Source organism: Cricetulus griseus (assembly GCF_003668045.3).
Source record: "Cricetulus griseus strain 17A/GY chromosome 1 unlocalized genomic scaffold, alternate assembly CriGri-PICRH-1.0 chr1_0, whole genome shotgun sequence".
Lineage (NCBI taxonomy): Eukaryota > Metazoa > Chordata > Mammalia > Rodentia > Cricetidae > Cricetulus > Cricetulus griseus.
The window spans coordinates 109,232,671-109,254,765 of NW_023276806.1; the positions used below are offsets into that span (position 1 = coordinate 109,232,671).

Below are 22,095 nucleotides of genomic sequence, written 5' to 3' on the forward strand. Positions count from 1 at the left end.
CTCTCCAGCCCTCAAAGTTATTCTTAATTAAATAATGAGTTTGAGGCCAGCCTAGGCCATATGAGCCCTGATTTTTTAAAAAAAAAAGGGGGGGTGGGGATGGCAAAGAGGTTTTTCTCTATAGTGGACATTGTTTTTCATATAACGAAGATAAAAGTACTATATATGGTACTAATACAACTTAGTAGTTTGATGCCTATATTTCAACCTCTGACTTCAATACAGTATCTGAATACACTGACAATTATTCAACATCAACTCCAACTTACATACCTCATTTTCAATGTAGCTATTGAGAAGATCTTGGGTCAGTTGTCTGTACAGGCTACTCTGAATGGGTAGATCAATACTCTTGACTTTCCCTTTTTTAATAGTCTGATTTATGCGGTCTTGCTTGTCTGAAGGAGGTGACTAGAAAAGAAAATCAAAAGTGTAATTTTTAAAAACAAATTTTAGAGGTGAAACAAAAAAGTAAAGCCAACAAACCTATTACCATTTACTATACTTGTTAAAAAATGAAACTGGATGGGCTGGGGATGCAGCTCAGAGCAAAGTGCTTGTCTAACATTCACAAACTCTGGGTATCACCTCCCCCATGCTTCCACATAAAAACTAATACTGATATTAGTTATTAGCCTTTTGTATTCTGTTGAGTGCTAAATCCTTTCTACATTTCGAATATGGAGTTGGAAATCCAAAGCTGTAGTGACAAAGGAAAACAAATATGGGTAAGAGTATGGAGAAATTGGAACCTTTCTTACAAACTGTTGACAGCATTATAAACTGTGTACTGTGTGTAGTAATTGTTGCCAGTTTTTAAAATAGTTGAGCCACTGAGATGGTTCATGGGGTATTTGTTGCTAAGGCCGACAAGCTGAATACAATCCCCAGGACCCACATGCAAGCTGTCCTTTGACCGCCACACAGTTTGTGGCATATATGTGTATACATACATGCATATGCACACACCCCTGCCCCAAAGCTAGGTGAGAGGTTCTTCAAAAATGCTAAACCCTTAAATACTATTATGACTAGCAAGCGCATTGCTAAGTAAGTGTCAAAGAAAATGAAAACCACACACACACACAGAAAACTTGTCAAAAGTAACATTCTCAATAGGAAAACTACACTGTAAAAGTCTATCACAAGTATATGGGTAAATAAGAATGTGGGATGCACTGATACAATGCAGTATTAGTCTATAACTAGAAATGAAATACTAACACATCTTATTACTAAGATGAACCTTGAAACCATGCTTAATGTAGAAAGGCATTAAGGGCGTTTATCTGAAATTTCCAGAATAGGTAAATCTGTAGATACAAAGTAGGCTAATGGTTGCCTATGGCTGACAGGGGAAGAATTTAGAGAAAGGGAAAGTTGTAGCTCCTGAGTATGTGACTGTTTTTAGGGCAAAAAAATTCTCTGAAATTGTGATGATGCAGGTGTGAGGATCCAAAAACTACTGATCTGTACACTAAGTGGGAGAACTGTGTGATGTACCAGGTATAACTCAAACTCAAACAACAACACAAAATTATGAGTAAAATGAGAAAGTCAAAAAACAGGTTTCAGGTTTTAAATAATTTTGTAATCTAGAATTTAAAACCTATAAGGAAAATCATCACATAGCTATGCTGTACAGATGGACCTCGGTACAGGGCAGCTGAAGCTGCACTTACCAGGCCACAGGGTAAGTGCAGCTTTTTTGCAAATTATTATCTTAATAAAACAATCCTAATGAGTTATTTACCTCTAGCATTTTGCATTAAACATTCTTATCAAATTGTTATTTTAAGATTGTATTTTTATTGTTTTTAATTATGTATATGCATGTGTATTTGTGTATGGGTTTGTGCATGTGAGTGCAGGTGCCTGCAGAGGCAGGAAGAGGGCATTGGGCTCCTGGAGCTAAGTTATAGGACATGGTGAGCTAGGCTGCTAGGAAGCAAACTCAGTCCTCTGGAACAGCAGCAATCACTCATATCAATGAACTATCTCCCCAGTCCTATTATCTTATTCAGAGAATTGGATGGAGGTAGGGAGCCATAGGAAGTAAATGAGATCTGTTGCTCTCAGGACTGTAGACATAGAAGGCAGAGACAGAGGGGCAGAGGGGCAGAGGGGCAGAGGGGCAGGGGGCAGGGGGCAGAGGGGCAGAGAGGCAGAGAGAGATCTTTGTGAGTTTAAATCCAGCCTGTCGGTCTACACAATGAATTCCAGGCTAGCCAGAGAATATGGGAGACCCTGTATTGTCTTCTATTAACCAAAGATTTATTTTAATTGGTTTATTGGGACAGGGTTTCTCTGTGTGACAGTCCTGATTGTCCTGGAACTAACTCACTTTGTAGACCAGGCTGGCCTTGCACTCACTGAAATCTGCCTGCTTCTGCCTCCTGAGTGCTGGGATTAAAGGCATGCACCATCATCACCCAGGCCATATTTTTTAAAGAAAAATATGATGTGACCAAAATTCCATGCAGAGCATTATACATTTAAATTTATTTAGAATTGCTCCATTTCTCCATTTTTTTGAGACTGTGTAATTTCCAATGAAAAGAAATGTTATTAAAATATTTTTCCCTGTCAAAAGATAATTTTACTTGTAATGTTATGTTTTGTTCTTTTTGGGTTTTTTGTTTTGTTTTTTATTTTTTGAGACAGGGTTTCTTTGTGTAATAGTCCTGGCTGTCCTGGCATTTGCTCTGTAGTCCCAGATGGCCTCAAACTCACAGAGATCCACCTGCCTCTGCTTCCCGAGTGCTGCGATTACAAGCATGTGCCACCATCACCTGGCTTGTTTTGTCCTTTTAAAAGCTTTTAAGTAAAACTCTAAAATGTAGGTATTTTAGTTGTAAGCTTTTATGCTTTTCCATAGCACTGCAGTTTAAATTACTAAGCATATTAAAAGGCAAGCATCATGCAATAAACAAATCAGCTAGGCATCTCATCTCATCTCAGCCAGGCCTGATAGGTAGTGCAGGTCTGTGACCCAACTACTTGGGAGGCTTCAGAGTGAGGGAACATGTAAGAGTGAGAAAGTCCTGCACCACATAGACACACTCAAACAAGCAGATACAAAGTCCAAACCTGACAAAGCTCCAATCACACAGCCACAAAAATAGGAAAGCAAACCTTTGTCTTGGCCCCAGTGTGGTCAATCTCCTCTTCTGGGGTGTGTTCAGCATGACATTTTTGATGACCTCCTTCTTCTTGGTCAACCTGCATTTTGTCCTGGCAAAATATGTAACAGATGATACATAGTTTCCTTTTTCTAGTAAAAAGCATAGCACTATTCCCATGCTGAGATGCTGTGCATACTAAAAGCAGCTCACTTTTCAAATGATAGTAGCAACAAACAGATTAACAAGTATAAATGAAAAGATCAATTTGAAACTGTGTAAATATACTTTCTTATTCACCTTTTGACTAAAAATTTGTAAAGAATACAGATAACTGTTCTCAAACAGAATTCTTAAAATTAAGCTTTAAAAAGGGAGAATATTCAACTTGACATTAAAATATTATGGAGATGACCTTAGTTAGATGGAAGTGCAGTAAAAAAGATAAGATTCAACCATACAATTCAGTTACATATTTTCAAATTTAATTTTTATTGAAAATCAATTTTCATACAATATATTCTGATCAGTTTCCCTTACCTCACCTCCTCCCATCCTCCTCTTCCTCTCCTTCTAACACCATTCCTTCCTTCTGTTACATATTTTTCAGTGTAGAAAATACCAAAACTTAGATGTCTTTGAAACACTCAGATATAAACAGCCAAGTGGGCTGTCCATTGGCAAACAAACAACAGATACATTCTTGTACCCTTTCTAATCACATTCATCGCTATCCTCTTGAAAGAAAAAGCTTAGAATATAGGAATCATTGCATTTTTTTTTGCTCTATCTGGAATTGAGCAAATATGTACTGCCAGAACATTCTCTTGAATAAATAAATAAATATAAATACACAGTTTTGCCAAAGAGAAAAACAGGCTAAATAATAATAATAATAATAATAATAATAATAATAATAATAATAATAATATTATTATTATTATTATTTTGCTACTGTGAGTTTAACCCCAGGCTTTGTGCATGTTAGACAAGAATCCTACATCTGAGCTACAACCCTAGCCCTTAGGATCAGTCATATTTTATATTCCAAATCTTTCTTTACAACTCTATAACCTCCCACATCATGACAACAGATAAAAAAAAATGCAGTGTTGAGTTGTGGTCACAGAGGAACATAATGTAAATATTAAATGCAACACAGTAATACAGAAAAAAATGTTGGTGCTCTCTGCCTCCTACTTGCGGATCAAGATGAAATCTCAGTTGTCTCTGCCACCATGCCTTTGCTTTGCTATTATGAACTCTAATCCTCTGAATCCATAGCACAGTTAAATGCTTTCTTTTATTTAAAAACAGAAAAGAAAAATGCTACTGGGGATTTAACTCAGGAGTAGAGAGTGGTAGAGTGATTGCTTAGGGTTTTTATATCCTGCAAAGCGAAATAAATAAGTAAACAAAATGTAAAAATATTCAAAATTGCTTTCAAGGAAATGGTCATAATGTTGTATCAGAATTTTTATTTTATATTTAAAGAAAAAACTTTTCACTATCATGTCATTAAATTATTAAGAACTGTCTTTGTGTGTGTGAATAATTTGACATTTCCCAAGGAACAATACAACTAACAAAATGCTGCATGGGAAAATACCCTGGGCCATAATTCAAATATTTTAAAGCTACTAGTACACCTTTGATCAAACAAGAAGAAAGGATAAATACAGTTCTTGTTAAATGAAACAGGCCAGCCAACTTCCAAAGAAAGGAAATTGTCTTGTAAAAAGATAACCCTCCTCCTTTTGAATGGGGTCTTCCTAATGTCCCTCAGGCATGGGCTTATGCAACCATTTCACTTCCGCTTACAGAGTAGCTGATACTAAAGTTACCCCCTACAACTATGCCTACTTGAAGACCCTCTCCAATCTTTTAAAATATTTTTATTATTTTGTATCTATGAGTGTTTTGCCTGCATGTATGTCTGTGCATCACTTGTGTGTCTGGTACCTGTAGAGGCCCAGAGGAGGGCAAGGGATCCTCTGGAACTGGAGTTACACAGAGTTGTAAGCTTCCCTGTGTATGCTGGGAATTGAACCTAAATTTTCTAGAAGAACAGCCAGTACTCACCCACTGAGCCATCTCTCTAGCTCTCACCCCACTTTTTCTTTTAAGGAAAAATTTTAGTTAGAGGTGTCATTCCTCAAGCACCACTTTAAAACACACACACACACACACACACACACACACACACACACACACAAAAAAAAAAAAAAAAAAAAAAAAAAAACAGGGTTTCTCATTGGGTTTATTTAACAGGCAGGCTAGGCTAAGTGGCAAGGCTCAGAGGTTCATTCTGTCTTTCCTCTCCAGGATGAGCCAGTACTATCAAGCTCAGGTTTTAAAATGTGGGTTCTCCCTTTGAACTCTGGTCCTCATGTTGTAAGAAGCATTTACCAACTAAGCTACCTCCCATTCTGAAAACCCATTCTTAAATGCATGAATAAAGGGAAGGACTTTGGAATTACTCCAAATGTGAGTAGAAAAAAATACCTGATAAATGCAATTGACAATAGCAAACATATTGTGCATGTAAAAAGGTAAATATTTTCTTCAAGTCAATGAAACAAGCTCCCCCTGCACTGGGCACAGAGACAAGGATGCGCAACTGTAATATTAGTATTCTAGAGGTAGGAGGAGGCTCAGGAGTTCATTTGGCCTCAACAACATACAGAGTTTAAGGACAGTCTGGGTAGCATGAGCACTTGCCTTAACAGTTCCCCAATACTCCTTCCTCTATAGTGTATCAGCAGTAAACTTGGTGCCTCATAAATATTTCATAAAGTAGAAAATCTACATTTGAATGTCACTGGACATACAGAATATCCCTTTAAGATGATTTATAACTAAACCCTGAAAAAAATACTAAAAATATGTAAAATATATTCCTAACTATATAAGAATCATGCCTTTAATCACAGAATGCCAGGTGGGTATCTATGAATTTGAGGCTACTTCGTCTACATAGTGAGACCCTGTCTACAAAGAAGAACAGAAATAAATGTTTAGTTCATAAGTTACTCCTAGTTTTATCTAGCTATAAATAAAATGTATGTTTTAAAGAATTATCAATAGACTTCAAAACTCACATGTTCCATATAAGCTATAGAAGATGCCTTGCCCTTGTGAAGTGTATTACAAGATAGAAGGTGTAGAGCATTCTTAAACTAAGTCTTCCTTAGTGTGGTTATGAAGATGAAACCCTACAGAAGAACCCCAATGCTAACCCTGGGAAATAAAGTACTCACTAGTGGGGTGCTGTCATGATCCCAGGTGAGGGGAACCTGAGATACAATTTCTACCTACCACATCATCTTTGTTGTCATTCTTAGATGAAGTTTCTGTTTCCATAGGGGCATCATTGTGATCACCTTCCAGATTCTGCTTCTCAATCACTGATGCACTGGCCACACTGAAGATTCCATGGATGTTAATACGAACTTTAACTTTTACTTTAGAACTATCACCATCAGACTGTGGGAAAACATTCTGAATAGTGAAGTTCCCTTAAAGAAAAAAAAGCTTTGATTAGTGTATGAACCTCAGATCAAACTCATTAAAGGTTTTTAATAAGCATCCTCTTTAAGGCATATGTAAAATATGATTAAATTCTGGATGCTTGCTATGGAACTAGTGCTTTGCTCAGATTATCCTCTTTACAGTATTAAGCTGGTATGAAAACACACATTTAGTAATGTTCTAGGAAAAAATGTGATTTTGATACTATTTATGTGTTTATCATGTGCATGTGCATACATACATGCCACCAAGTGAGTATGGAGGTCAGTGGGAAATTCCCAGGAGTTACTTCTTTTCGTTTACCATGGGAGTCATCTGGGAGATTGAATTCAGGTTCATCAGGCTTGGTGGCAAGTGCCTTTATCACACTGAGCTATCTTGCCAGATCAAGAGCTGGTATTTTTTAAACTAAGGACAATTTGATTTGATTCAAAAGCCAATAAATGACTTTAAGTAACTTATAATTAATTAAAAGCCAAAACAACAAAATCTAATTTCTGAGTTTGAAAACTCTCTCTCTCTCTCTCTCTCATATATATATATATATATATATATATATATATATATATATATATATATTTGTTTAAAATAGTTACTGTTCATGAATACAACATTTCCAAACATTACAAAACAAACATTACAAAACAAATTCTCCTATACCAAAATTAGTGGTATTAACTAAAGAGAGACTAACAGGCCAAAAACTAAGACAGGCCAGTGAACAAGTTTAGCTTACATTTTTACAGGTTGGGTTGTACCCCAACACTCATTCTATGTCCCACGAAGTACCTCACAAGATGATAGTATTGGTAGATAGGTTTTGGTTCTGTTTTTTGTTTTGTTTTTTAAGGAGCTATTTAATTAAAGACTGGTTTCCTTATTAAAATGAGATACTTAGAAAAGGTCCTACATAGATACATGGAAATGCCACGTGACTATGAAGATGGCCATCTACAAAGCAAGGAGAGGCACTTTGAGTAGTAGATCCTTCCTTTACAGCCCTATTAGGAAGCATACTTTCTTTTTTCTTTTTATTAATTAAGACTAGTAAAGTACAGTAATGAGAAGAGGGTCAAGTGTAGATCAGGAGTTCAATCTCCAGTCAGACAAAATTGGCTGTCTGAGCAACCAATTGAGATAACTCTCTACCTTCCAACCAGCTGGGAACATACTTTCTATAGCTCAGTTCAGAATAGAGACAATAAGTATCTGTTGCCTAAGCAATCTAGCTGGTGGAACTACAGCAGCCATAAAAACTAGTATAACTTGCAGTAACTTCTACTGCTTTGGTAATTGTTTTCAAAGTTTACTTTCTCTTTTTTAGTTTATTAATAGAGAAAAAATTTTAAAATATTTCTTTTAAATATTATAAAATCATGTTGTGTACTGTATCACTTAAACATAAATAGATAAAATGGATCTCACAACTCCCCATTTGCTCTTTTTTATCACTTGACAATACAGTTTCAGAGTTACATAGTCGTGTTAATGATATAAATACAATTTTCCTAAGTGTTTTTCATTAAACAACCTTGACATTAACTTCTCAGGACACTTTTAAAATACACAGAATACAGAGTCAATGAAAACAGAAGTAGGACTACTTGAGAAAAGGAAGGAGTGGTAGAAAGAGAGGTTGAGAGGATAATGGGGTGACTATGATCAAAGCACACTACTTTTACGTATACACACAGAAAGGAAAATGTCATAATGAAACCCATCATCTTGTACAAAGACTATACACTAATACAGAGGCCAAAACAAATGAGAACTATTCAAATATGCTATTCTAGAAATAAACTAAGCACAAAATGTTCATAGTTACAAAACAGTACAAATTTCTTTAAAATCAGGACTAATTTAAATGAAATGTTAATTTTTGCTTACTTAATTCTATATAATGCTTATTTGCTTCGTTTTATTATTTTTGAGACAGGATTTCTTTGTGTAGCCTTCACTGACCTGGAACTACTACCCTTGTATACCAGGCTCTTCTTGACTCACAGAGATCCACCTGCCTCTGCCTCCCAAGTGCTGGGGTTAAAGGTATGCACCACCACCACCTGGGTATATGTTGTTTATTAAAGGTTAAGAACTTAAATATTTTTGTTGTCTTACCAATTCTTGGATCAGGATAAGGCACTTCATGCAAATTAGTATAAAATGCTTCTAGTTCAAATGGTTCCTTCTTGTGGAAAGTTATGACTTTTGAGAATGGGGCAGGATGGTTCTTAGAGAAGACTTCACATTCCCTAAAGTGCAGGTGGAAAAGACACTCACTTAAATAAAACTAATAGGTTGCTTGGGAACCCAATGGCAGACCATTCTTTCACTCTTAATTCATGAGCAGCAATTGCAAAGAGGAACATACATAAGGAAAAACACCTATGGATTTTTTCTATTTTCATCAGGTTTACAGTTTAAGGCTTTTAGAATGTCTAACATAATTGATCACTGTACACCAAGAGAAAAATTATCAGAGAATATGCATATTATGAGATTATATGTAGGAAGGCCAAGGCCCTGCCTATTAACTCTCAAACACTTGACCATATCCAGCCCTTTGAATTATAGCCCCAATAAAATAATCTTATTTGGAAATAAACTTAAGTTTTCAAAAGGGTATACATATAAAAAACAGTAAGTATCTGTGTATCAGTCACCCAGACATGCTACTGCCTTTGCCCTACTTGTCTCATCATTTGAATGCACATATTCTATCTGTGCACTTTTTACTAAACAAATAGAAAGCGACACATTTATGTTATTATTGCAAATACTTCCTAAAAGGGAAAGTCTCTGAAGTTTTAGTCATATTGCAGTTGTTATGCCTGTTTATAGTGTTTTCTTCCCTTTAGAGCAGGAAGTTTTAAACATGGAGTGATCTCTATTCTTTAAAGAATGTAACAGGAATGTTTATGACCATTGCTTACAGCTGTTTATTATATAACACAATCATATCACTCCAGTCACTCAAGGGCTTAAGTTACACAGATTAAACATTTCTTTCTAGTTTTCAGTAGCCTACTAATACTTTCTTCATTCTTACTGCGGTCACTACCACATATGCTTTTTAGTTTAGCTCTCTATATATTTTGAGATTTTTCTTACATATTTAACTGAAATTGAACTCTACAGAACAGTTCTTGACTTAAACTAAAATTAACATGAGTCATCCAAATACTCTACAAGGCATTCATATAGGGTTGTGTCTTTGTTAGGGTTTTTACTGCTGCAATGAAACAACATGACAAAAAGCAAGTTGGGGAAGAAAGGGTTTATTCAGTTTATACTTCCACATCAGTTTTTCATCAAAGAAAAGTCAGGATAGAAACTCAAGCACTTCAGGAACTTGGAGGCAGAAGCTGATGCAGAGGCCATAGACAAGTGCTGCTTACTGGCTTGTTCCACATAGCTTGCTGAGTCTGCTTTCTTGCAGAAGTTGGGAGCATCAGCCCAGGGTGGCACCACCCACAATGGGTTGGGCCCTTCCCCACCAATCACTAATTTAAAAAATGCTTTACAGGCTGGCCCACAGCCTGATCTTATGGAGGCATTTTCTCAATTGAGGTTCCCTCCTCTCAGATGACTACAGTTTGTGTCAAGTTGACATGAATCTGGCCAGCACAAGTTAAAGTCTGTATTTTTGAAATCTGTACAAAAAATTTAGTTTCTTGGGTATAATAACATACAGAACACAGAACAAAAGCAAGTTCACAATGTAGATAGTTTTATTCATTGAATAAGCCATTTCCAAAGGGAGGCAAGTAAAATACAATTTTTTATTTTGGTAGGGAAGCAAGCTACTTACATGCGGAGCAATTTACAGAAACAATGTAAATGTCAACAGAAGCACAAAATATAATTTACATTATATGCTTATAAATATATAATAAAATATTTATATTTTATCTATGTAATATTTACAATAAAATATATCGTAAAATATTTTATTGCACAGTAATAAAAACATTCTTTTTATTTTGTTTTGTTTTTTTAGACAGGATCTTCTATAGCCCATGCTGGCCTTCAATGCTCTATTGTAGCTGAGCACATTGAACTTCGATCCTCCTATCTGCACCACCTGAGTACTAGGCATGTTCCAACATACTATGTCCATTTATGTGGTACTGAAGATGGAACCCATGCCTTTGTACATGCTAGGCTCTACCAACTGAGTCAAATTATTAGGAAGGAAAAAAAGGGTACTTTTTTTTTTTTACAACAATCATGTTAAATTTAAAAGTACAGGGGAAATGAAATAAAACATGTAATCTTGTATTAATAGCAATGCAAGGGATCTTTTTAGATATTGTACTAAACGCTAATTTGTTAGTATGAGTCAAAATGGTTGATTACTCTGGCTAAGCAATTCTACTCTGCTATTTTAATAGACATAGCAAACACTCTGGGCATAGTTGTGTACAAAACAATATTTCTAAACACCACCTAAAATAGCAAAATGTGATTTTCCTAGTGCTTTGGCTATTTGCTATGGCATATTCAATTGTTGTGATAGTTACTGTTTGCTGACATGGGAAAGTCCTATATCTTTTTCAAAAGCAAATTACACTGGAGCTCCACAGATGATCCTGTACATACTGAGTAGGTGCATGTTTTTATTTATGAATATTCAAAGAACAGGTGTGGGCAGATACACTAGCTGTTAAAAACAGCTAATGTGAATTAACAAATATGCTCATTGTGGTTTGTAAGATATTTTTATAATCTATTTTCTCTATTACTATTTAACACATTTAATAATTATTAAAATTATTTGTATTTTATGTACATTGTTGTTTTGCTTGCATGTATATCTGTGTGAGGGTATTAGATCCCCTAGAACAGGAGTTACAGACAGTTGTGAGCTGCCATGTTAGTGCTGGGAGTTGAACCAGGGTCCTTTGGAAGAGCAGCCAGTTCTCTTAACCACTGAGCCCCACACATTTAACAAAATTTTAAGAAGCATAAATTCCTATGATTTAGGAAAAGCAGATTTAATTGGTTGAAGATTTAAGATAAAATATAATTAAGATTTAAAAATAACTTACCCAGTCCCTTCTTCAAAAGAAGTCTTCCACCTTAATGTGATTGAGTAGGGGACAAGGTCTGTTATGGAAAATTCACGCACTTTAAATGCTGGTGAGAGAATCGCACACTGAAAGTAAGAAATGCACTTAAATGAGCAAGTACAAATCACATTCTATGTTAACCATAATTAAATTGCTTAGTAATGTCTTTATAATAAAAACTGTTAAGATTTTAAAATTTGTTACAATTTTGGAATGACAAAAGAAAGTTTAAAAGGACCCACATATTTTATGTGATTTTACAAAAGTTAATCTACGAACAGCTTTAAATTTCCAAAATGAATTATTAATGAACATAATCTCAAGAATTCAGTTTTCATTACATAGATACATTATCATATTACAGTTTAAAGTTCAAGAAAACCAAGCATGGTGGTGCATGCCTTTAATCCCTGCACTTCAAAGGCAGAGGTAGATACACACACACACACACACACACACACACACACACACACACACTCTCTCTCTCTCTCTCTCTCTCTCTCTCTCTCTCTCTCTCTCTTTCGCACATGCACGCCTTACCTAGAGTAACCTCAGTTTACTTTCAGCATATTGACGGGGTGATTGGAACAGATAAAAGGCCTGTTACAGACACTGTGCAAACTACATATTAAGCAGTTCTAACCTGCAATGCACATCCTCTGGCAACGGCTTCATCAGCATTTAGTGTGGTACTGATATCTTTCAGAAAGAACCTAGAGACTTGTTCCTTGACTGCAGGAATCCGAGTGGCCCCTCCTACAATTTCTATGCTGTTTATGTCTTCACGTTGTAAGTCTGGAAGTAAAATGTGTTTCAGTGAAAGAATGAGAAGTCTTCAAAATTTGTGCACACTAGTTGCTAGAATGTACTTTATATGCATGTAAGTGGATTTTTTATGTGCTCAAAAGAAGATAAAAGAACCCTAGCAATTATGGAAAAGGCAAACTGTAACATTGTCTGTGTGATGCCACTGACTGTGGTCCAGATGTCAATGACAAGTACAGAAAAGTTCCTTATGAGCTTTGAAGCTCTCCAGAGGTTATCACCTTTCTAATTTTCACCTTCTAACTGTATTAAGACTATTTAAAAAGTTATCTTCAGGACCTCAATTATATCCTCATATCTAATTTAATCTCCTACTAAAATCTTATATAATCACATAAAGCACCCCAAACAACATAACAAGCAGGGAAATGCTCAGAAAGCTGAAATTCTAGTGTCCTGCTCTATGAATGAATGGGTTATAATTTCTTTTCAAAATGAAAAACACAACACTTTTAAAGAAAGTTGGTCATTTCTACTTACTAGCTTGGTCCATTACTGCTATTAAAGGTGGTTCAACCCTGGCCAAGAGGGAAGCACACAACTGTTCAAATTGAGCCCTGTGAAAAATGAAATAAAAACCATTATTTTGGGTAAGAAAAGTTGAATACACCCTCTAAAACAACACAACTGGAAAGAGTTCCCATCATAACCCAAACAGAAAATCAGCAAGCACTCTTCCAAGTGAACACATACAGTACCTGTTCATCTTACTAGAAACATCAAGGTCATTCATGAAACATTCAATGTTCAAGGGAAGATCTGAAGCATTTGCACTCATCAGCTTCTTCAGTTTCTCACACTCCTGATACAGCCGTAACAAGGCCCGAGAGTTCTCCTTGACATTTATTTTATATTTGGTCTTGAATTCATCACAGAAGTAGTCCACTAAAGCTTCATCAAAGTTCCTACCACCCAGATATGGGTCAAAGGTAGTAGCCAACACCTGTTTAGTTGAAAGAAAATAACTGAGTTTTCCAAAATACAGTGTAATAGTTACTTTTCTATTGCCATGACAAAACACCATGATCAATATAAAAGAAAACATTTAATTTGGAGCCTACAGTTACAGAGATTGAGTCCATGACCATCATGGCAGGAAATATGGAAGCAGGCAGGTAGGTACAATGCTACAGCAGAAGCTGAAGTATCTTCTCTTGAGACACAACCACAGGGCAGAGAGAGGTAATACTGACACACCTCCTCCAACAAAGCCATACCTCCCAATCCTCCTCAAACAGTTCAACCAACTGACAAGTAATCAAACACAGAAGCCTATGGGAGCTATTCTCATTCAAACCACAGCATTACATTCCCTAGTCCCTATAGGCTTGTGGCCATTATCATCAAGCAAGATGCATTTGGTCCAAGATCAGAAGTTCCTTAGTTTTTCACAGATTAAAGTCGCTTCTGAAACTCAAGGCAATCTCTTAATTGTAACCCCTGTAAAATAAAAAACAAAAAGCAACTTACAGACTTCCAACAAACAATAGAACAGAATATACATTACCATTCCAAAAGGGTGACACAGTAAGGAAATACTGGATGAAAGTAAGACCAAACACTTCAGGGCAATCTCTAAACCCTGTAACTTCACAACTCATGTCAAAGCACACATATGGATTTGCCCTTTCAGTTTTGCGGTCTACAACATACTTCTGTTTCTTAGGCTGGTTCTACTTTGTATGAAGCTCTCTCTAGTAGATGGTTAAAGCCCATAACCACCGTGGCAAGGACCATGGCAGCAGGCGAACAGGTATGGCATTAGAGCAGTAGCTGGGAATTTACATTATGACTCACAAACATGATTCAAGGAGGGGAAGGGAGAAGGGTGAAAGGGAGGGAAGATGGGAGGTGGGAGGGAGAGTGTGTGAGTACAAACTAGGAGTGGCATAGGCTTTTGAAACCTCAAAGCTCACCCTCAGTGCCATACCACCTCCAACAAAGCTACACTCCCTAATTCTTCCCAAACAGTTGCACCAACTAGAGATTATGTATTTAAACATATGAGCCTCTGAGAACCATTTGCATTCAAACCACCACAAACAAAAAAACAAAATCAAAAGCCAAAAACCAAACCAGAAAACAAAAAACACTCTTAAAATTGTAGGCCAACCAAAAGAACTCTTTTAATCACTGGGTGCCAAATATTGGGTTAAATTATCTCTTGTACCTGGCTCAAACAGCTCTCTCATCTTTATTACCTGCCCTATAGTTAAACAAATCTATCACACAACTAGAAGGACAATTCTAATTATGATATAACTGAGTGACAAGTAAGATTTCATTAACTTACATTCATTGGTTCTCTAATAAACTGAATCCCAAATGAAGTTTAAGGACAAATAACAGTTAAGTGCTAAGTGCAGACAAGAGAAAAGCATCCAAAAAAAATATCAAAAGACTGGATCTACACTATTATATGTAGCCAGGCAATTTCTAGATTAGTATGTAAGCTTTTGGTGATGATCTTTTAAGAAACCTACTTATTTCCATGTTGGGGCCCAGAGAAATAGCTCCACTTCATCTTGACATAAGGTTACAGAGTTCAAGCTTGTTTTCACTCCTTCAAGGTCAAACAACAGAATGTTTGGCCTAAGAAGTAACTAATGGATGTCTTACTTTGACCCAGTGTTTGGCCTAAGGGTGTGAGTGCTGGATGTTTTGCTCTTTAAGAAATGTTTTGAGTGTTCTTTGTATCATGGAAAAGAAGCTTTTTGCCCTCCCCTTTGGCTTGGGATATAAAAGGGCTTTGAAAAATTAACTTGGGGAGAATTCAGGATTCACTGGATTGCCCTCATAAATCAATCCTGTGTCTGTTTTTTCTTTAGTATCCTTCATTTTCTACCTGCCATTTCTCAATCCACATACTTCCCTCCAAAAAAGTACTAGACATATAAGCTAGGAGGTACTGGTTATGGTCTCCCAGATACTACATTTTTACAATGTAAAACAAAAGAATATACAAGAGAGTAAAAATGGAAATAGAAACAAAGAATAACTTGCCTCCCACCAGACTACCAGCTGGCCACTGTGTGTAGGCCAGTAAGTCAGAGAACTCCAGGATATCTAACCCCTCTCCCTGAGAAAAATGGTTACTTAAACTTATAATTACCGAGTCACCCTTCTGTAGGAATGGCTCCTCAGCAGTTTCTTCTAAGATGGGACATCACACTATGATGCAAATACTATATTGATGATATTTTTCCAACAGACTCTATGAATGCAGAACATCCACAGGGTTCATTGCTGCCCAGCATGAAATACAAAATTATCTTGCCATGTGATAACGCAAGGGTGTATTCAATTAAGAATTTCTTTATCAGACTTCAACAAGACTCAGTGATGAAAAAAGTATAGATGACTACAAGTTAGCAGAAAAAGGAAGAGAAAATTCACCTTTGTTACTAAGTTAAAATTTAAGATTAGAGGCCAGGAATTAAACCAACTTATGAAAAAATACTATAATTCTATCACATGCCATTTCCTTTGCTCTGATTATAAAGATTTTGTTTTAGTAACATGAAGGTGCACCTCCTGTCAGATGAACACAAAAACAACAAAGATATATAGATATATAGCACACAGAAACAACTAGATGCTGCACATTTCAGGCATTTTATATCTACAAAAATCCTAGGAGAAGCTCCACAGGCCAAGCAGCCTACAGGTCTCACAGAAGTTCCATGCTGCTGGGTGGACTTTGTGATGAGTGCTTCTTGGAAGTAACTCCTTTATTTATACTCTATAAGCTCTCTTGTTCATTTAAAAAAAAGGCAACTTGTAGATGTTGTTATCAATCAAGAGATAACAGGCACACGCCTTTAATCACAGCACTCGGGAGGCAGAGGCAGAGGCAGGCAGATCTCTGTGAGTTCCAGACCAGCCTGGTCTACAGAGCAAGGTCCAGGACAGCCAGAGAAACCTTGTCTCAAAAAATGAGAGAAAGACAGACAGAGAGAGAGAGAGAGAGAGAGAGAGAGAGAGAGAGAGAGAGAGAGAGAGAGAGAGACACAAGGTCAAGGAAGGTTAAGAAACTTGCTGAGGATATGTATATGTATATATACACATATATGCACATGTAATATTTTTAGATTTATTTTGTGTATGAATGCTTTGCCTACATGTGTGTGTATGCATATATGTGTGTGTGTGTGTGTGTGTGTGTATACACATATACACGTGTGTGTGTTGTGTGTGTGTGTGTGTTATGTACCATGTGCATGCATAGTCTACTCAGAAGTCAGAAGACGGCCTCAGATCCCCTGGAACTGGAGTTTCAGATGGTTGTGGACTACCCATGGTGCTCTTAACTGCTGAGTCATCTCTCCAGTCCTGATGGTTATGTTTTTAAGAGGCAGAATAAGACTTTTAGCCCACTTGTTAAATATGTGCTCTTTACATATTGTATGCTCTTACTCATCAATCTTATATACAGAAAATATTTGAGTTACTTACTTTAAGTTTTCCTTTGTTGAAAGCACAAACAGAGACCTGGTAGGCAGAATGTCCCATGTCAATAAACACAACATTCCTTGGTTTCTCATCTAATGAAGGAAGATCCTGTTTATAAATTCCATATGCCAGTGCAACTATGTAAGAATAAACATCAGGTTAATTATTGTATAGCTGTCCTTTGGAAAACAAGACAAAGTTGTTTTTATATTGTATTCTAATATACAGTATAGTAAAATAGATTCAACCTACATTAACTTTTCACAAATTACTTAACATTTTATTTTCAATACTTATCTGTAAAGAGTTACCGCAGTAACCATTCTTTAAGTTCAAATGTGAGTTCAGCCAAAATTCTATATTCCAAAGCAACAAATTATAAACAATACAAGAGTTTTAAGAGGCTGTAGAGAGAAAAAATGCTGTTTTTCTGGTGATAGTTTTCAAGTGGCTATACCAACCTGCAGTTGTTTCGTTCATCAGCCTCAGACAATTTAGGCCTGCAACCTGAGCTGCAGCCATCACGGACCTTCTCTCTGCATCAGTGAAAAAGCTCGGGATCTGTTAAGAATAGTCATAAGTTACTGCCTCAGTGCTACAGACTTTACTAGTAACTGCAGAACATGTAACTTGAAATCAATATAAAATACTAGTGTAGGTTCTTAAGTCTGACAGTTTCTATACTACACAGATGGGATCCAAGTGTGAACACAAATCTAATTAGTATGACAGGATCACCAGTTCTCTTTACCCCAAGGAGCCAGTGTTAATTTGGTTACTGTGGTTTAGACAGCTGTTTCTAAGGCTCCTGTGCTAGTTTTCAGTGTGGACCTTGTGGAGGTGGACTGTGGTTGAAGGTGCTTAAATTAATTGAGGGGTATGCTTTAGGAATGATTATGGACCTCATTTCTGTCTGGATTCTTCTTCTTCGGCAATCTGGTACTTTCTTCATATATAATCTTGCTGATGATGCTGTTATATCCTCACCACAAGACTAATAGTTTCCCATTATTAAATTCAGCTTCCAAAAATGAATGATCTTAATAAACCTGTTTTCTTTACAGTTAGCCTGTATTTTGATACAGTATTGAAAGCTTGACTAATAGATTATTAAAACACTAGTCCTAGGTATGGTGGCACATGCCTTTAATCCCAGCACTTGGGAGGTAAAGACAAGAGGATCTCGAGTTTGAAGCCAGCCTGATCTATATAGTGAATTCCAGGGCAGCCAGTGTTACATAGTAAGAACCTGTCTCAAAAAAAAGTTAAAAAATAAAATACTAGTCCATCTTTTTTTTTAAAGATTTTATTTATTTATTATGTCTTCTGCTTGCATGCTAGCAGAGGGCACCAGGTCTCATTCAAGGTGGTTATGAGTCACCATGTGGTTGCTGGGAACTGAACTCAGGACCTCTAGAAGAAAGTCAGTGCTCTTAACCGCTGAGCCATCTCTCTAGTCCCCACTAGTCCATCTTTAATAATGAAAATTTAAACCCTAAGAGTATGATAAAATTAGATTAGAGATCTGTCTGCCTCTGCCTCCTGAGTGTTGGGATTAAAGGGATATGACATCATGAAGAATGGAAGGACAATGGAAGTCAGGTTTCACCATCTGGGTCCTGGGGAATCAAACTCAGGTGGCAAGTATCTTTACCTGCTGAGCCATCTCACTTATTCCTTAGGAAGGCTAAAAACAAAACAAAACAAAACAAAACAAAAAAACCCACTCTGGTTTTTGGAAGATTCACTGATTATCAGAACTGAGTTTATAGGAGAGTCAATCTAAACTTTATGAAATAAGGTAGTTTTTAAAAAAGTAAAATCAGTTTAAGTTATTTTTTGGCCAAAAGGAGAAATTTTGTAGAGAAAACCTTTTCTCCTTGATGTCAATACCCTGCAGCTCACCGAGATCACACAGTCAGCCACTGGCTTCTTCAGGGCATTTTCTGAGGTCTCTTTAAGCTTAGCCAACAACATCCCGGTGACTTGTTCAATTGCAAAGGGTCTCTCTTCCTCCAGGTACCGAACCTACAACCAAGATTGATACACTTAGTCACTTGTTCACAAAACACATGTGTACACCACACACAACAGTATAAACAGCAGTCTATTCCTTACAGATGGTCACTAGCAAAACTGAGCATGCCTCTCATTTTTAGCTCCACACAATTATATTACTTTGAAGAGGGTTCTAAACTTGTAGGTCTTCATCCACAAAAGGCATTAATTTTTATCATTAATTTTTCATGTCTGATGTAAATAATGAAGGAAAAATGATAAAATTCTTAAAAGTTAGTACTACTGGTATTAATATGCAAGCATCAGTCACATGTTTTTGAAAAGAGGAAATTAAAAACACTGGGGAAATAAAGGAAAATAATCCTCATGAAGAAAGTGTGCTTGGATTACACCAAAGTTCCTAGGGACACATATGGATTAAGTATAAAATTTAAAGATTAATGGAGACCAGATATCACTTTATCACCTAATTGTGTTGCATTTAGGAATATAAGATTAGTTTGAGCAAGGAATCTGTACTTGAAAATTTAGCCTTTATGATGCATTTAAAAGCAAAGCAGAGCAAGGTGGCTAAGAGTTAAGAGCACTGGATGCTCTTCCAGATGACCTGGATTCAACACCTAGCAACCACATGGCAGCTCATAACCATCTATAACTCTACCTCCAGGGAATCTGCCCTCCGAAGGCAACAGGCATGAATGCAGAAATACTGCAGGCAAAACACCATACTCATGAAATACAATACAATACAAAGTGATCTGAAGAACTTGCATAAAACTTTTTTTTTTGAAACAGTTTCTTTGTGTAGTGCTGGCTGTCATGGAACTCACTCTGTAGACCAGGCTGGCCTCAAACTCACAGAGATCTGCCTGTCTCTGCCTCCTGAGTCTGAAATTAAAGGTGGGCACCACCATGCCCAGCAAAAACAAATTCACTCAATATAAGCCTATGTTCTTTACCTCTAGATTCCCGAGTGCACCTTTATTCTATGAAAGAGTTCTGTAGAATTCTCTCAAGCCTAGCAATGCATTTAGATGTGTAAATATGTAAAAATCAGTATATATAAAAAGATACAGGAGAGATTTTCAACCACAACTAAAATTGATTTTTACTGTTTTCCTACGTAGCAAATGCTATTGAACTGCTGCCTTTAAAATAAGGGGGTAAGGAGAAATGAGCAACACTGAAAAGAATGAATCAAGCCACATAGTCTTACAGAAACTGGCTGATGAGGTGTTCAGTACTTCTTTTTATAAGGGTATTTGAAGGTTAGATGAAATGAATAATAAGTACATTCAATCAAATCTGTAAAGAAAAACAAGTGAACAAAATACACAGAGCTGACTAGCAATCCTCAGATTCCAAAGATGGAGACAGTGGAACACAAAGTTGACACTTCCAAAGCCTTTTAACTATCCTATAGCCACTCATACTGAATATACAAAATTTTATTGCTTGAAAATGAGTTTTCTCTTAAAAACTTAGTTTTCCCCAGCCCATTCGAAAAATCAACCTCCTCATAGTCGTTAACTGTACATCCCATTTTCCCTTCCCCTGGGCTTTTTAGCAGTCACTAATCTACTTTCTGCCCATATGAATTTACTGTATCCTGGCATACTGCAAATAACTAGACTGCTAAATTATGTGGACTTTTGTGCTGGGGTTCCTTTATTTAGCATGTTTTTGAAGTTCATATATGGTATGGTGTGTATCGGTACTTTCTGTTTATGGTTGCATACTATTCTACTGTATAGATGTTATTTCACCTATCCAACTCATGATGGACACATGAGAACAGCAACTTCATCACTATAAATTACACTGTTAATATTATGAATATTCATGTATAGGAATTTTGTGAACATATTTTCAACTCTTTGGGGTTTGTAAGGAGCAGAATTGTTGACTCATATACTGACTGTGCTTTAGTATCTCACTCATTTGTGTAAACCAATTTCTAACAAGTGTTTAGAATGAAGTCAAAACACAGAATCCATTTCTTTTAAAAAAGTTTGTTCTAGCTCTCTCTCTTCTGCAGCCAAGCAAGATGCCCAAGGGAAAGAAGGCCAAGGGGAAGAAGGTGGCCCCGGCCCCCGCCGTCATGAAGAAACAGGAGGCCAAGAAGGTGGTGAACCCTTTGTTTGAGAAGAGGCCTAAGAACTTCGGCATTGGGCAGGACATCCAGCCCAAACGAGACCTTACACGCTTCGTCAAATGGCCCCGATACATTCGGCTGCAGCGGCAAAGGGCCATCCTCTATAAGCGGCTTAAAAGTTCCTCCTGCCATTAACCAGTTCATCCAGGCCCTGGACCGGCAAACAGCTACCCAGCTGCTCAAGCTTGCCCACAAGTACAGGCCAGAGACAAAGCAGGAGAAGAAGCAAAGACTGTTGGCCCATGCTGAGAAGAAGGCTGCTGGCAAAGGGGATGTCCCAACTAAGAGGCCACCTGTTCTTTGAGCAGGAGTCAACACAGTCACCACCTTGGTGGAGAACAAGAAGGCTCAGCTGGTGGTAATCGCCCACGATGTAGACCCCATTGAGCTGGTAGTCTTCCTGCCTGCCCCGTGTCGGAAGATGGGGGTCCCCTACTGCATCATCAAGGGAAAAGCCACGCTGGGATGACTGGTCCACAGGAAAACATGTACCACTGTTGCCTTCACACAGGTTAACTCGGAAGACAAGGGTGCTTTGGCTAAGCTGGTGGAAGCTATTAGGAAGCAATTACAACGACAGATATGATGAGATCCGACGCCACTGGGGAGGCAATGTCCTGGGTCCTAAATCTGTGGCTCGAATTGCCAAGCTGGAAAAGGCAAAGGCTAAAGAACTTGCTACTAAACTGGGTTAAATGTACACTCACCGCTAAGTTTTCTGTACATAAATACAAACTTATCTTCCAAAAAAAAAGTTTGTTCTAGCAATTCTAAATATTACAAGATTCTTATAAACTTGAAAAAAATGACAGTTCTACTACTTTGGAGGTGTACTCTTCTAAGTTGTACGTGGCTGTGCCTTTACTCCCTAGAAAAGTCTCATTTACTGGAGTTCTCCCAGTACTAGTCATTTCTTCTT

General features: G+C 37.0%; 1 protein-coding gene and 1 pseudogene across 3 annotated transcripts in view; one reads left to right on the forward strand and one right to left on the reverse strand.

The window, feature by feature from the left end:
• Nucleotides 1–22,095, reverse strand: part of Hspa4l (heat shock protein family A (Hsp70) member 4 like) — a 46,414-nt gene that overhangs the window by 14,564 nt on the left and 9,755 nt on the right. For all 3 annotated transcript variants that reach the window (XM_035451608.1, XM_027391942.2, XM_035451609.1), the window contains 11 exons: nucleotides 18,908–19,030; nucleotides 17,464–17,563; nucleotides 17,006–17,139; nucleotides 13,249–13,493; nucleotides 13,031–13,107; nucleotides 12,369–12,520; nucleotides 11,705–11,811; nucleotides 8,772–8,905; nucleotides 6,441–6,640; nucleotides 3,136–3,234; nucleotides 274–411 (listed from right to left, as the gene is read on the reverse strand). In XM_035451608.1, coding sequence (XP_035307499.1) covers nucleotides 274–411; nucleotides 3,136–3,234; nucleotides 6,441–6,640; nucleotides 8,772–8,905; nucleotides 11,705–11,811; nucleotides 12,369–12,520; nucleotides 13,031–13,107; nucleotides 13,249–13,493; nucleotides 17,006–17,139; nucleotides 17,464–17,563; nucleotides 18,908–19,030 — 1,509 coding nt within the window. The remainder of the gene's footprint in view (nucleotides 1–273; nucleotides 412–3,135; nucleotides 3,235–6,440; nucleotides 6,641–8,771; nucleotides 8,906–11,704; nucleotides 11,812–12,368; nucleotides 12,521–13,030; nucleotides 13,108–13,248; nucleotides 13,494–17,005; nucleotides 17,140–17,463; nucleotides 17,564–18,907; nucleotides 19,031–22,095) is intronic.
• LOC107980200 lies at nucleotides 21,063–21,914 on the forward strand (annotated as a pseudogene).